The 16,446-nt window shown below is 39.0% G+C and overlaps 1 protein-coding gene across 2 annotated transcripts in view; it reads right to left on the bottom strand.

Moving 5' to 3' along the window:
- The window catches only part of MAP2K5 (mitogen-activated protein kinase kinase 5), a 126,095-nt gene that overhangs the window by 73,763 nt on the left and 35,886 nt on the right, over window positions 1-16,446 (bottom strand). For both annotated transcript variants that reach the window (XM_082061454.1, XM_082061453.1), the window contains exons 9-12: window positions 9,903-9,942; window positions 4,958-5,026; window positions 4,778-4,859; window positions 1,407-1,468 (exon numbers count right to left, since the gene is read on the bottom strand). In XM_082061454.1, the coding sequence (XP_081917580.1) occupies window positions 1,407-1,468; window positions 4,778-4,859; window positions 4,958-5,026; window positions 9,903-9,942 (253 nt within the window). The remainder of the gene's footprint in view (window positions 1-1,406; window positions 1,469-4,777; window positions 4,860-4,957; window positions 5,027-9,902; window positions 9,943-16,446) is intronic.

Genomic DNA, 16,446 nt, shown 5'->3' with positions numbered 1-16,446 from the left:
CCCCTGAGTACAAGCTCTAGCTTTTGTTTGATGTTCTCCTTCTTATCGGCACACGAACAGAAATCCTCTAGGCTTTGGGAAATCTTCGCAAGCTGTTCAGCGTGGGGATTATGGGTCTGTGTACAGGACTCAGCAAAAAGGTGTCCTGACCACCAAATGAGCAACTGGAACATCAGCCACCAAGACACAGGACGGCCACGTGTGCAGACTTAATGGAGCCACTCCTGCTGCCACTGATAAATTACAGAAAAAACCCTCTTTTTTTCACCTCTTTGCTGACCCCTGCACCACACTGGGCACGGGTACAGGTTGCTAAAGCAGCAAATAAAATAACTAGAAAAAGTGAAGTATCGGTGCACCGTCCATGTCAGGGAGTCACGCTCACTAACTAACAGATTTGTTAAGAGATGACCCTGCGGGTGAACAAAAGAAATATATATATATCAAGACATAAAAGATGGGGCTGAAGCACCATCATTATGGATAAGTGAAAAATTGGAAGAGAACATCTGCAGAATACCAAGCCAGGTGGGTTAGGAAGGATGGGGAAGAGACAAAAGCACATAAGGAAATGTTAAGGTAAGTTATTGTGGGTGCATCAAATACACAATGTGAAAGGAGATACGGAAAAGGAGAAGGAAGAAGCATCTGAGAAAATGCTTGAAGGTCCATCCCAGTATTTTTGGACTATACACATACTACTTCGCGTCAGGAATATGAGGAAGAAGAGATGAAACGTTTTTTACTCTGAACTAAAGGTGAAAAGCATTCAAATTCCATAAGAAACTGCTAGGTTATATAATGAGCAGATTTGAAGCTACTTAGAGGAAAGCGCATCAGAGAAGGATGTTCATCACCCTGGGCAGGCCACACAAATTAAGAGAAAGTAGAGCTGTGAATTACAATGAACAGAGACTAAATAGCTGCCTGTGTTGGATTAAAGGATTTAAATTGTCAGCTTGATGTATAATGAATGTGAAAACCCAGCACTTAATTAAATGGCACATGATAGAATAACTTTGTTACGCTTTAAACTGCTTAAGTTATCAAAGTATTCCTTATATTTAGCAATTGTTTAGCAGTATCTCTCTCCCTTGTGAGATCCACTAAGACGTTGGTCATTGACCCTGTGTTCAGCTCCAGCAAAACACAGAACTTTTTCCTTTTTATTCTTTTTTTTGGTTGGTCTGGATTCTGAGTTTTCAATCACAGCTACTGCATTTCTAGCAATGCAAAAATCACTGAATCACTTCTTAAAGGAACCACAGAGAACAGAAGGACTCAAAAGGTAAATAAAGGCAGTTAAGAGGACTGGTCCATATTACAAGGGACACATGTATGCTTTCATCAGAGACACGTTACGCGCACCATCAAAAACTGAAAGACAAAAAGAAGAAAGTACTTACAGCTACTGCTATTCTTCCAAGTACATGTTCTGGAATTTTTCTATAAACATCCAAAGAACCCCCTGCAGGGACAAACAAAACGTGCTTAGGTAATATAAAATGAAATACTGCCCTAGATTTGAAGTCACAAGGGGTTTCTAGGCCTTGGTTATTAATAAAAACACCATCAATGATGTAACAATAACTGTGTCAGAAATAACTGACCTTAAAAATCTACCAAACTCTGAATAAACACATGAAACAGTACTCAGGTCTCTTTTCACTCATGTTACTTATTTTTTGCTTTAATATTCAAACTCTTTTTAAAAATCTTCCAGTCACAGGACAGGATATCAAAATGGGAGGCAATAAAGCAAATCTAAAATCGGGAATTAAAAAATAGCCAAGTAGAAAGGAAAAAAAAAAAGCCAAGCCAATTCCAAGCAGAGCAGCTCACATTTAGCTTGCAGGAGCATGCTGAGGTTCTCCAAAGTGCTCAGCACGGTTGGGCCAACACTGAGCAATTAAGAAAACTACACCTTGTACTCTGCTTATGGTTCAGCTTTTAAAAGTAAAACCCACTAATTTGGAAATGCTGCAATCCAAAGAAGTCACCAGGTGCTTATTCTAGTCTTCAGCCTTAATTTTACAACCGTTCTTATAAATACTATACTTACTCTAATGACGGGGGTTTCATGGTGGTGGTGGTGGTTGTTTTTCCCCCCTCATTTTCCTCATCATCTCTACTGTCAGAAATACAGTATGTGTTTATCTTTGCTAATGTTGCCTTGATTCCAGGTCACTGAAACCCCTATCGTTTAATCTTTCAATTTATACTGCCCACATTACCTGTCTATTATAATTAACTTCAGTTTTAAAAGTAAATATAAGTACTATTTAATAGAAATAAGAGGATGCAGCATCACAGATACCTTCTGCTCATTACAAAAGCCAGACAGAAGGTAATAACATAGCAGGTGGTTCCTGTTTATGCCTATAACATATTCTTAAATTTCAGACAAAAAAGACATATTTTCATACACCAAACTGCTAAGTCTTGCTATTACGGATGTCACTAAAGGCAGCGCTGTTTGGAAAATGAAGGAAAGTATCTTTCTGCAAACAATCGGGAAAATCTGCCATTCTTCTGCAGCGGACAACATTTCCAAATCCAAATCCATAATGTTAGCTCCCAAATCTACATGCAGACATCAAGGTACAGCCTGAGAACCTGCCCCTCTCACGACTTTTAAGAGGAACTCAGTGGGAGTTCAGTTGTTTCCAGGAGAAGGGGCAACATCAGAAGGAAAAGGCAATAGTGCATTTCACCATCTTTATTTACAAGAACATAATCTTTATTATAAATATAAAAGGGCAGCCTCATTTTGCATCTCTAATGATCTTTAAGATCAATTGACAGGTGGCAGGGTGACCCAGGGCAGTTTGGCCTCAGTGTTTTAATATTTGCAGACTCGGAATTATTTGGCTTTTTCCTGCTTGAAGGAGCCAGGAAAGAACCAATATGATATGATAATACATGGGCAGCACCTTTTCCCTGTGTATACCCCTAAGTCACAAGTATCCCCAAAAGAGGCAGATCCACCTGTATTTAAGTAATTCAAAAAGGAAATACCTATGTTTTGTAATATGGTACAGGATATCACTGGGATACAGACACAAACTGGCCTAAGACAGTCAAAAGGGCTGAAAATTTGTCAAGGTTAAAGCTGTTCATCTGCAGGATGACAAAGTGTTTTTCCTTATCTTTTCCTGCGTCCTTACGCATCAAAATTAAAGGTCTGGGGAGAGAAAGAAAAAAAAAAAGGCAAGGTCCCTTTATTTGCATTTTGTTCTTCCTTTAACTGATTGCTGTTGCTTCCTGCCAGAAGGAGTGCACACCATGAGGCAGAGCAGAGGTCATCTGCAGGATAATTCCAAGTAATTTGTACATGGTCAGTAAACACCATTGTTGTGCAACATCATGAGGGATGCATACCCTGAAGGCTTCAATATTTTCAAATAAGAAATTGGAAGTGCAAGCCTTTATGTCCGTCACTTTTTAAAGAAATCTCTGAATTAGGAGCACACGTACTCCAGGCAGACACACGTTTTGGCACGAGTAGATGCTTCCATACTGCATGTGACGACACTTAACGCAGGCTTGCAAGTCTGAGTAAAACTGCAAGGGCAGAACAGAGAAATGGTGAACAGTCACCCAGCGGGAGAGCAGCAAAGAATTTCACTTGTGGGCTTTGCTGAATAAACGTAATACCTCTTCATCTAACGTGGGAAATCTGAGAGAACACACATACTTGGAAATGGGGCACAGTGATGGCACAGAGGTAGAAAGTGTAAAAAGAAATAACAGTAATAACAAACCATTCTAACAGGGAGAAAACAAAATGCACCATAAACACCTAAAGGGCTTTATCCATGGTCCCCATCAAAAACAAAGAAGCTACTCAATGATGTTTAATGGTTCATATTTGGCTTTGGAAATCTTTCCTGCAAGAAAGCCCTGGTAAATTATTCACAAGATCTTTACTTCTTCAAACCCAGCTTAGCTGAACCTTTGTGAAAAACCCAGATAGGGCACAAAATGCTGGCTCATAAGAAAATCCTGGAGCAACAGACTATTGCTTGTAACACCACGATGTTCAAAGTTGAATGCTGTGCAGGGGATTCTTGCGCACGAGACTGCATCAGTCATAAGATGCTCTCAAGATTGATACACAGAGGGCAGCAATGATTATAAATCGCTGTAATCAGTATAATTGTTCTGCTTTTTCTCCAAGAATGCCATGCAGGACAAGATTACAAAGCAAAGAACTAATGTATCTCCATGATGACAGTAGCATCAGTCTGTGGGGAAGGGGATATCGCTGGTGTGAAGGAACAAGAGCAAACTCAAAAAGAAACTTGGCGCAGAACTGCGAAACAGCTGCGGGAGAGAATAATTCCTTGCCTTGCAATTAAGAGACGATTTCCACTGAAAACACATAGGACATTGGGTTAATAGATTTCTTTAAAAGAAAATCTGTTTTGGCTATCAAAACAGTAAAAGTGAGGAACAGCTGTTTTGTCAGCGAGGACAGATTGTAGGGAAGACTCAAATATCAAACTACAAATTAAGCTAGCATTTATTTCTGTTCTATTTACATTTTCAATAAAAGTAAGCGAAGTTACACTCTGGGAAAATACAGCACACCATGGAGAATATAACACAATCTCAATGCCAACCTGTTTTTTTAAAAACTACCTGCAAAATTATAAATACCTAAAATTTTCAAGTCAAATGGCTGCATTTTGCTCCATTCTAGAGAAGCACAACTTTGTATTATTTTCCCATTTATGTGTTTAGCAACTGAAAGCATACTAGATATACAACTCACCATCCATGAACTCTGTACACAACGAAATTCTGTTTTCTACAAAAAACGCTCCATAAAATCCTATGATATATGATGAGTCGCACTGGAAAAATAAAGGGGAAAAAAAAAGAGAAGCCTGTTTTAAAATTTGCTGTAAGATGATTATGAGCAAGTATAATGGAAATGAGAAAACCTGTGTACCTTATAAAGAATTTCTAACTCCGACATTATCTGCTTCTGGAGTTCCAGTGTTATATCTAAGGGTATGACCTAAAATGCAAATGATGGACGTGTGATTAGAAAAAGTGAATGCTTCAAAATAATAAAACAGAAGACCTATGTATTAATGATCCTCATGTGAGAAAAGCAAAGAGAGGAATAGCTTCTCTGCTGTTCCCTTCACCCAGGCCCATTTTTAATCATTTTGAGCCAGGCTCTAAACCAGGACTAAAGCACCATGCGCCGCAGCCAAGGCAGGAAGCGCTGTCTGGAGTTTTCAGGATTTTCAAGACAGACCCTCTCAGTAAGGACGCTGGTTCCCACAGAACTGGCATTGAAAGTCAACTTTTACAAACAATTCTTTGCCACAATTAGTTGAACAGTTGCACACTTAATTTTTAAGTACAGCTCTCTAAACCAAAATGGACTTTACACGGATTTAGCCAAGCTCGGTCTTCTATCACACAATATTTCACAGCTGAATACTTTAAGCTAGGAGGGAAACCAAGTCTAATCAATTTGTGGAATTAGCAGAACAGATATAGGCAGCACATACTGCTGATGAAACAAAATACAGAAAGATCATTTCCGAACACACGCAGTATCAAAATCTGTCTAAAAGAAAAAACTATAATCTGTTTCTATCAAGAGTTTGCTTTAGGGTTATTTATAGAAGCTGTCACTAAACTAAATTGTAAGTGTACTACAGAGTTGCCAAGAAACGTTTAGAACACTTGTCTAGATCAATAATCATTTGCCAACAATATTCACTTACATTTTTCCAGCGTGAAAAACTTAAAATAATTCACTGGAATACCATCATTTGCACCCATTGAATATTAACCCAATTTAATCTTGTCGACCATCTAAAATTAAATTTTCTCTCGCTACATTCTACTCACAGTGAGAAATTTCCCTGCCTCCTTTACTCCGAAGGCTTCAACGACCTGCATGACGACTAGTTAGCGTGATCAGTGCCAAATCCATCACTAGTTAGTGTGATCAGCGTCAAATCCAATCAACCAAGACCGGCAATGAAGAAAGGTCTCTGACTGATTTGCATTAACTATAATTACATCCAGACCCTGCGTTCTAATAGTGAAGATAACCCGGCAAAGCAGGGCTACCCTATTGATAAATGTTCAGGATACTATATGGCAGAGCACATATAGAAATGTAACGGTACGGTAAGCATACATCACCATAAAGTAAATGAGGAGAGACCGCTGTCTCACTTTCTGTGCACAACTATTGTGCAGAAGCGTTTGCTTCCATCTGAACACGACTTACAACACCAGAGAGACACTCATCTCATGTCAAGGTTGGAGGAACCTGATGTTATTTACAGCATTGAAATGTGGGACAAAGAGGGAAAAAAAAATAAATCTATATAGCACTGCCTTAATCTGCATTTGAAATCTCCATGGTCATGCTCATTTTGTATAAAATTTCCAAGCCTGTATAGAAAAGGAAGTTTGTATGTGTGAAACATCTTGTAAGAATATGTGAGCTGACAGTGCTAAGCATGGGCTAGAATAACGTTAAAACAAGAAAATAAACAAATGGGTTGTTATTATTATTATTAAAAATAATAATAACTCCAAACCAAGCCATCAAAAGTAATATTAAAAACCCCAAACCCGAACAAACAAAACCCTCCAAATCAAACACATGCCCTCAAACCCATTGCTACCAAGGACAAAGCTGTGAACAAGGATTTGGCTGCACCTTCCACAACTGTGACACAGGTAAGCAAAGGAGATGTAAAATTAGACAACAAACTTTTCCAAAATGGCAACGTTGGAAAGAACTTTTGTGGCAAAAAATCACCGCGATTTTCTCAATTATTGAAAGTGGAAAAGTGAAAATGAATTTATCAGGCACAGAATAAAATGCCGTGAGGTCCCACGGCTCCGTTCAACTCGTGCAGGAGCAGTATTTCTTCACAAGTTTGCACCAGAATCCCCCAACAAAAGTCCCAGGAGCAGAGAAGCTCGGCACTGGTCCCCAGCCGCCCCAGCGTATATTTTTTTTAAATTTAAATGACATTGAGATCCTCTGGGATTCAGCAAGGTGCTCCACACCCTCCTGCACATCCTCGTTTTCCAGTTCCTGCCTAAAATACAGCACTCTTGGAATAACTTAACGCATTTATAACATACTTGAACTCAACATCCCCAACGTTTCCAGTGAAAAGGGTTAATTTTTATCAGAATACCTGAGCAGATTCCCCCTGCTCTCCACTACACCTCCAGGACAAATAAGGATGAGTTGTCAAGTTAAATACAAGCAGTCAAGTGACTGAATTATAATTTACTCTGTGCTCAATTTAAATTAGTGTGAAGCTATTAAAATATACAGTATAAATACGGCAATTCATCACAAGCTGTCATGGATGACTTCATCTATTTGCTGGAGTGGCATACGTTCCACTAAAGGGAACGAGAGCAAAATCACAGGTCAAATTAAGCTGCTATTCTGTTTTAATTCACTTATTTAATCTGTGGCGACATAATTGTCTTTTACAGTATGTACAACTCAAAGGAAATTTGGGAGTATTATAGTCAGTATACAAATGATTAATCAAATGGTCCATTTAAATGCTGGCTTAAGAGCAGGAGAAACTCCAAGCAGTCGAAGAATGGCAATCAGCCAGTGTACACTCACATTTTTCATTAGGATTTTTCCCTCTAATTAGGAAAAAATCTACCTTAGAAGATTCTATTAAATCCTCCGCACATTATCTAGCTGTAAAGTTTACACCAAATACGTAATAATGGCTTTGGTCTGTAATACAGTTATTAAAATGGGCTTGTTCTCCTGTTCAATATGTTTACAAGATTACCTACCAGCTAAAAGCATTTTAATCAACAGGTTTGCACCATGTTATCTTGTCCTACCAAATCTGTACATTCTCGTCAAAAAAAGCCCCCCAATATGCAGAGTTCTGCTTTCACAGATCCATCCAGTGATCCCCCTTTTAGGGTGCAAATTCTCTGTGATGATTGTGTCAAGCTGCTGGCGTTACCGTCCTCTTTGTATCGCTGGGTATGCTGAGCCATAAATTGTTAAATAACTTTCTTAATAGAGCGAGCTGGCACCATCGCAACCAGAACAGGTTTCCTGACCGGTTTGTGAGCACGTTATTTTAAACTGTGATAACACACACACGTGTTGATGCAATATTTCTTTTGAAATCACATTAAATATATATACATAAAAATGAGAGCGACAGGACCACCATGAGCAGCATCTACAAGAGCATCCTGAAGATTTGGGAAACTGGGTTCTAATTATCCACCAGAACTCACCAACGCACGGACTCAAAGGGAAACAAGGAGGTGAAATTGCTGGGGGAAAAGGCTTTTTTGTGCCACAGGGAGGTGATTTCAATTAACCTTGCAAAGCCTGAACTCATTTCCCCTCCTGCCGGGGCGATTTTCCTCCTGCTCCTCTCCAGGCGGCTTCCGAGGGCAGCGATGCCAACGCCGAGCGGGGCTGGCACAGAAGATGCTCTGTAGAGCTTGAAAAATATTATTTTTTTCTGTACTTTTGTGCCTATTACAACTCTGAGAATTCCTGTCTTTGTCTACCTGCTCGTGACAGGTTTAGGAATGACCGATACCACTTGAAAGGACTTTTTCAAAAACTTTTTCAAGTGATATTTGTATTCCATGTAACTCAAAGTTTTCTGGATGCTATTTCAAATTTCCATATTTTACACATGTAGACAATCATTTCAAATCCAGTAGTAAGCATTTGCTTTTCTTCCATGAACAGGAAAATCAAAAGCATTTTTCTAGTGGAGCGAAGGGATTTATAAGATCCTTAGAAAAAGCCGAAACACGGTCAGAACCTCCTTTGAGTAAATCACACATGGCTGGAACCACAAGACAACTTAAGTCCAAATATTCAAGTTAACCACAGATGTAAGTACTGCCCAGTATATATAAATGTTTTATTTGAAGTCCAAGTATAATCTTACACCTTTAAATTTCATTTAACACCAACTCCGCTTGCAGCACCAGCTCCCAACACTCCTCCTGCCCTCCTCTCCCATCCCCACGTCCCTTCAGTTTAACTCAATTATGCCAGAATTTAATGATTAGACAAAGATGGGAAAAAAGAGAAGTGAGACAAAAAGCCCATTTTACAGATTTATAAGTAATTATGCCACAAATTATATTTTTAAAATATACTTTCTAAGATCCCAAAATATTAATTGGAATTGTATGAATGCAGTAATTCATTTGTTTTCTGACAGTCTCTACTGGCTTGAATGTCAACAAAATCACCATATCAAAAATAAATATATAGTACATTACAAAAAGGTACACATTTCAACATTCTTATGTAGATTAATAATTTAACTTACAAATGTAATATAACAAATTAGATACAAGAGCTGGCATACTGTTGCCAGAGCCATGCTATTAGTTTACCACAGTTTTAACCGAACTTCAGAGAAGACTGGGATTTATCTGACCACGTATCACTACAGTACACTGGTTCACTGCAAAGAATGCTCATGAGAAAAAAAACAAATCAGGTGGATAAAAAACAGAGAGGGACGGGACATTAAAATAAATCAACCTGTTAAAACCACAAAATCTCCTAGGAAAAGAAAATATTATCCAAAAGAAAATAGGGAAATTATTTTTATTTGAAAATGAAGTTGGAGAGAGCACTGAAGAATACGCCCCTGGGCAAGGTTTGGCATTAGTCCCACGACATTTCCATCCCCGTTCCCAAAACCTGGATTCTGGGCACTCATTGGGACTCACTAAATTTATAGGCTGGAGCTTCCCTGCATAAACAATGTGGGTTTTAATGCAATAAAACAAATTGAGATCTAACAATCAGGGGGAGGGGAAGGAAACCGAGGTCAAGCAAGAAAGAGAGAAAGAAAATTACTGTAATATCTTACCTTTACTGCTAGTATTTTTCCACTAGGGACATGATAGGCCCTGCATGAGGGGAAAAATTAAATAACTTGAGATCACATAAAATTACCTCAATACATATGTGCAACATGTGTACACTAATTTCACAGAAAAATGACTTGGAGCTAATACGTTCTACGTTAAACCAATTTTATACAGCACTTCTAAAGAAAGACTGATGAAAACAATTGATCAAGAGAATGTACTTACAATGAAACCATTTCGGAGGTTTTGTACATTTGCATGTTTTATATAAGATGTACACATTGAAGACTTTCATATAGCTCTAGCATTTTTTTAAATGCAACAAAATTATAATATATCCATTATTCAGAATCTTCATGTAAAAACAAGGGTTATCATACAAATTTACCAATCCTAAGGGTATTTTGAGTGGTAAGACCGTGACATACACAGCTATATTGATTAAAGTAAAACATGTAATGACTGATTCTTTATCATAACCTAAGGACCCACAGAACTATTAGCGAAAAGAACTTGCTGCATTTGTATTTAAGATTGCACGTGTGTGCACGTAAGGTTACAAAGCATTATTGTTAATGCTCACATGCACCTAAAATAATTTTCCGCAGTATTTCAAGAGCAGTTTATCTTAATTTCTGAAACCAAATAATTATAATTGGGTATTTAACAATGGCTTGTGTGTTCCTAACCATGAACTCACAAGAAAATAAAAAGGTAGGCAAAAAAGAGGTCGTCTAAAAATTCAATGCAATTTTGCATAAAACCAAAACCATTAAAGGTTTTTTCCTCTTCACTAGTTTTATTGTCTCATACTGATTTATGATGCTATGCACAGTAATGTCATATATGTGGCACTAACTTTAAAGAATTATAATATTTTACCACTATATACCTCTAGCAATTATTACTGAAGAAGAAATGCTTTGATAGTTTTATTTTCGGTATGCAAAATCATACATAGTACAGGGAGAGACCGTTGCTTAATCTTATCTATAATCCTGAGCACTTATATGATTTCTGTTAATAGCTCGGATGTTTCTAAAAACTTCACCTTAATTCAATAACACATTTACATGACCGAGTGGCATTAGCTTTTAGGAACCACCACGGTTTAAAAAGCGATGCCAAAAATCAGTGTACAACAAGCAAAAAAAGCCAAACCATCAGGCGGAGCTCCAACAAACCGAATGTCTAATCAATGAATCCAAGGGAATAAACGAACTCGAACTCGGCTGTAACTGGGGATGAATCAACAGTGGCAAAACATTATGGGCTTGAGATGAGCAGAAATGATAAGAAAATGAACAGGCTGATATAACATGCTCAGTGTCTCTTGGCTTATTATGGACTGTGCCGGACAGTTTGGCAACTTAATTAGCTTGTCAAGAAAGCTGATCTTTTTTCCATAAGAGAGATCTCCTGTTTCCAAGTGAATTAAAAGGAAAGCCTTGATTATTTAATTATGATGCACGCTAATTCATCCGTGGAAGTTTGGGTTCAATTTCCAGCAGAGGGCAGATACCTGGTTTGGTTTACAGAGCACTGACAGGACCAATTTAACATTTAATTACGGCTGAGAGCTGGATCACAAAGGAGATGCCATGGCCGTGGGTCCGGCGTGGCCAGTGCCTTTGCAAACGGCAGCGGGGGAAAGGAATTTATTTACTCCGAGCATCTCGATTGTCCTGACCCTCCCCAACACAATAACTGTAAAGTGATGAATGAAGTTGGAATAGGAGCTTTGGTTACACCAAAAGACAACCGTACACCTCTGTGGTGGTTTAATTAACAGCTAACACTTCAAATTAGTCTGGAGTTGTTACAGTAATTACCCGTTCCAATGAGCGTGTAGGGAAAATAGGGTTTTTTGTTAGATATTATGGAGAACTGCAAGTTAGAATTGATCATTTTGGTTACAGTCGGCACAGCTAAAGCCTGAACATTTAGTACCCTGATGGAGCTTCAGAAGGATGCACTAAAAAGAAAAATAATCCCATAGAATAATGCGTGCAGCATGAAGCAAAACATAACTTTTGGTGCATATGGCATCTATGGATGTCTACAAGGAGGGTCATCTCAAGGGTCAGCTCTCACAGATTTTAGTGTTACCTCCAAAAGTAAGCAAACAAACTCATCGTTGTAGAACCAGATCAGGAGATGAAGCAAAGATGCAAAAGGTTCCTGAGCAACACGCACGTTTCAGTGAACACACTTAAAAACCTTCCAGGATGGGAGGGAAATAATAATAATAAACAGTTCCAACCACAACTCATCTTGCTAGAATGGGTCTGAATGGTGCCGACAGGGGCATGTTAAAGACAAGTGAGAAGATTTGCTAAATAGCTGCTGAACTACTTAAAGATAAACGTAAAGAGCAGAAATTAAATACATCGAAACGCAAAATATTCAAGGAAAATGCTGCTTTGGCATTTGCAAAATGTCACTCCTTGCAGAAAGCAGCTCTGAGAAAACAATTTTTCTGCTTTTTTTTGTTGGGGTTTGTTTTTGACCCACTGCAAAAGCAGATGATTGAGAATAGGTGGCTATAAATCATTTACTGTTAAGGAGAAATCAAAGAGATGTAGAGAGTCAACCTCAGAAGTCTAAAACATCATTTTAAACACTTGATGCAAGCGCTAACTATTAAAAAATAGAAAAGTTATTATTTAAGTTTTGCTGCAATTTGCCAACTGCAGGAAGCTGGTTCCAATGTGTATCTTCCCTCTTTGCCTCTTGGTTAAACTGGGAATTTATAAGACAAATGCCATGGCAAGGACTGATCTTTTTACTCTCTGGAGAGGAAACTCCTTGCAATTATTGGGACAAATAAATAATATATTATTATGCAGGGTGTGATTGAGATTCCACCCAGCTTAGTTGGGGAATTGCATCTAACACAAATTTGACGTTTTATTGTTTCAAGTGCAAACTAATGGAAATGCTAGTAGATTAATAACCATCCTAGTAATAACTTTCTCCACTACTAAAAATACTTTTTAGGTATATATTGAAAAATATTGACACAGTATTTATTAAAATAGTAGGAAAATAAACACAACGGCTATCAGATAAATCATTTGGTGCCCAAATATTGCACATAAAGAGACTGTAATTCCTGCACCCAACTAATTTTTAGTTTTATTTTAAAACAGACAGTTGTTATTTATTGTAGCCACAGCATTTTTCTGGCTGAGGATAATGATTAAAATTATTTTTAAAAAAATAAACAGAGTTCAGAAATCCATTCTGGGATACCAGTCTTACAACATGATGCATTCTTTTCAAATTCACCCAAGCCTGACTGTATGTTTATAAGAAGACAAGATAGTATGAAAAGCTGTAGATATCTTAAGTTGTTCTCCAGTGATATCTTCAAAGTGAACAGTAAAGGCTAGTGGTTGAAAATTGCATCTTAGTCTCAGAATATATAAGGGATAAAGGAAACTAATTCATACTAATTTTGCCCAGAAAATGAAAATTCATCATGCAAGCAAACTCTTCTTTCTCAATGCTCAGAAGCGTATTTTAGTTCCTATGTCCAATACAGATATGGGACAAACTCTGCACTTGACTGAGTAACCAATTTAATAATCACCAGATGAGGAGAAAGGTGATGAACAACATGTAGAAAAGAAGCACACCCTTTAATATTAGCAGTACCTGGTATGGAGTTCTTGTTTAATAACTGAGGCTGATAACAACATTTCTATAGACTTCAGGAAAGAAGAAAGAAATCTGCAGGGAAGCCGGAGAAAAGAAAGTACCAACTTTCAGACCTCCTCAGAAAAACAGATATTCCAGCAAAAAGGTAGGAAGTTGGATTAAAGCTGCCACATGATGCGTAAGAAAAGGACGGGCAGATTTCAACCACCGCGTGTTCCGAAACATTCCACCGGGGAAAAGAAATTTAAATCTCTTCCTTCCCATTCCCATGGGATTTCATTACTCTGAGCCCCCACATCCATTACACCGAGCAGCTTCCAAGCAAGACTGAAACAGTCGTGTCAAATATTTTATTAACCTTGACTATTAACCATCTCCCTAGATATTTAAAGCCCTGAAGGGACCTGTGCCAGCCAAGTCCTTTAGCGTAACTTTGTCTCCTCTGCTCCGAAAACTGAGAATGCCCCTCAGGGAAAGCTGGAGGGGCAGCTCGCCCAGTTCTGTGGCAAAAGCTGGGTTATTTTGGGGGGAAAAAGAGAAAAAACGTGATGGTATAAGCAAGTGTGTACTCTACCTGATCAGAGCCCTCCAGCTAAGGCAGAAAAACTTGTGACGGGCTGCGGAGTACAGCGTGTGCATCCCCCGTGCTCCGGAAAATAGAAATCAATAGCACTGTAAAACTAGAACAGGGCTTTGGGGGAACTGACAACTCCTCAGCATCTCTCCCCCCGTATGTAAGTGTTTCTACAGGAAAGCAAGTACAAAAATGAAGGTGTGTGAAGCAGCTGGTTTCTGTTTTAAAAAGGGAAAAAAAAAAGGCAGCTGAATTTCACATTGCCTGCTTTGTTCTTCCTGAGGTCTATTCCACGGAAAACCAGAGGAGAAATGTTAAGATGCTTTGTCTCAAACCTCTTCACGGAATAAGCCACAGCCCATTCTAATATTTAATGCTAAATATTTGTACACTGAATACAGTGAGTTTCTACTCAACTCAAAAATACAACAAACAAAACCAACCAAACAGAACATGCACAAGATTCTTAATAAATAGCTTAGATGTCAAGCAAAAGAAATTCTCCCTTTTCCACTTGCTAAGACTAACAAATTTATATTCTCCCTGTGAGGAATTTTACCTAAAACAGTGAGGAGCTGCATTACTCGCTGTGATTGTGGTATAATTTCTACCAGGGCAAGCAAAGAATTAACTTCAGGTTTCAACACGCAGGCACTCAAGAGAAACGGCAATTTTCAGTGTGCTTTCTGATTTTTAACTGTAAAGCATTTGCCCACGTAAGAGTGACTTAAGGATGGTCACACTGGAAGCACAGACTGAATGTGCAAAGATCCCTGAGCTTTCTCAAACAGCTTCTCCTAATATATACTACTTTGGTTTTACTACAAACTCAGTTTGCTAGTATCTGAAAACTCAAAATAAATGCAGTCTCTTCACAGAAGCAAAAATTCATGAAAATTATTATATCACACAGCTTCAAAAAGCGTTGGAGACACTGCAGCAGGATATATTTTCCTATTTTTCCCCAATAGCCACAGAAACCATTTCTAATCAATAAGATATTCCTTGGCGAGACCAAATGATTCAAGGGAAAGCCATGACCTGCCTGCTATGCCAATGAGTCAGTCCTTTCGTTTCCTGAAAATATAACTAACATCAGCAAATATGACAAAGTGATATATCGACAGTGCCGTCACATCGGCGATGTGACTGCAGGACACAGGGACGTGATGTTCCCCCAGCTGAGGTATCAGAGAAACTTATGGCTGATGCCACAAACTCAGATCTGCCGTAGTTCTATGGGCTCACAAGGGTGTCCTCCTGCTAAATAATGCTTTTAGTAGATGAAAGGGTGGTTGGAAGGGACCTCTGCAGAGCCATGACTTTCAGAGAATCACAGGATGGTTTGGATTGAAGGGACCTTCCCAGCTCCCCCAGTGCCACCCCTGCCATGAGCAGGGACATCTTCACCAGCCCAGGTTGCTCAGAGCCCCGTCCAGCCTGGCCTGGGATGTCTCCAGGGATGGGGCATCCACCACCGCTCTGGGTGACCTGGGCCAGGCTCTCACCACCCCAGCTCTGTGCTGAAAGCCCCAAGGATGGAGATCATCAAAGATGGAGATCCCCAAGGATGGAGCTGATCCCCTGCTGCTCTCACACCATTATAGCACTGCACCATCTTCCTTGCAGAGAGGTTTCTCCTAATGTCCAGTATGACCTTCCCAAATGGCAACCTGATGACAGAAATTTAAAATAAAAGTAAGTATTTTGGGTTCTTTCACCCAGATATGTTTCCTCCTGCTTCACACCTGGCTATGCATGCATTATACATATTTGTAAAAAACATCAAGACATCATTTCACTCAACAAGAATGGCAAATGCCGCCCTGTTTCCCCGTATCCATCCTGCAGAAATCTGCCTCACTTTATGCACGCAAACCATCTCTGGGACCAACGCCAAGCATTTCCTAACAGAAATGAACATACAGAGGTCCCAGGTTTCTTATGCGAGTTAAAAAATTAACACAAAAAGCTACAATTGTAGTATACAGCACCTTCAGCTGTAAAGGCACGGAACGAAGTCAAACTGAACATTTTCTTGCCCTATGAGAAATAACCCAGAGCAAAACGACTGTGTCAGTGTCGCGCAAGATGAATGCAGTTCTCTGTTATGCATCGCAGAATGACATGCCAGTCACCAGCTGCAAACTACATGCAGCAAATCACCCACAGATTTGGATTACTGTTAATTTCCCCCCCCCCCTCTTTTTTCCTAGTGCTGCCACTGTCTGTTGTGTTCCTGGTCAGATTCTGGCAGTCTAATGGCAGAACTGTCACGTACTCAGATGGCCATTTAAAGGAACAGA

This window comes from Streptopelia decaocto, assembly GCF_964273445.1.
Source record: "Streptopelia decaocto genome assembly, chromosome: 9".
In the NCBI taxonomy this organism is placed as follows: Eukaryota; Metazoa; Chordata; class Aves; order Columbiformes; family Columbidae; genus Streptopelia; species Streptopelia decaocto.
Note: the sequence above shows the minus strand (reverse complement) of the source record. Positions and strands in the feature narration are given on the sequence as shown.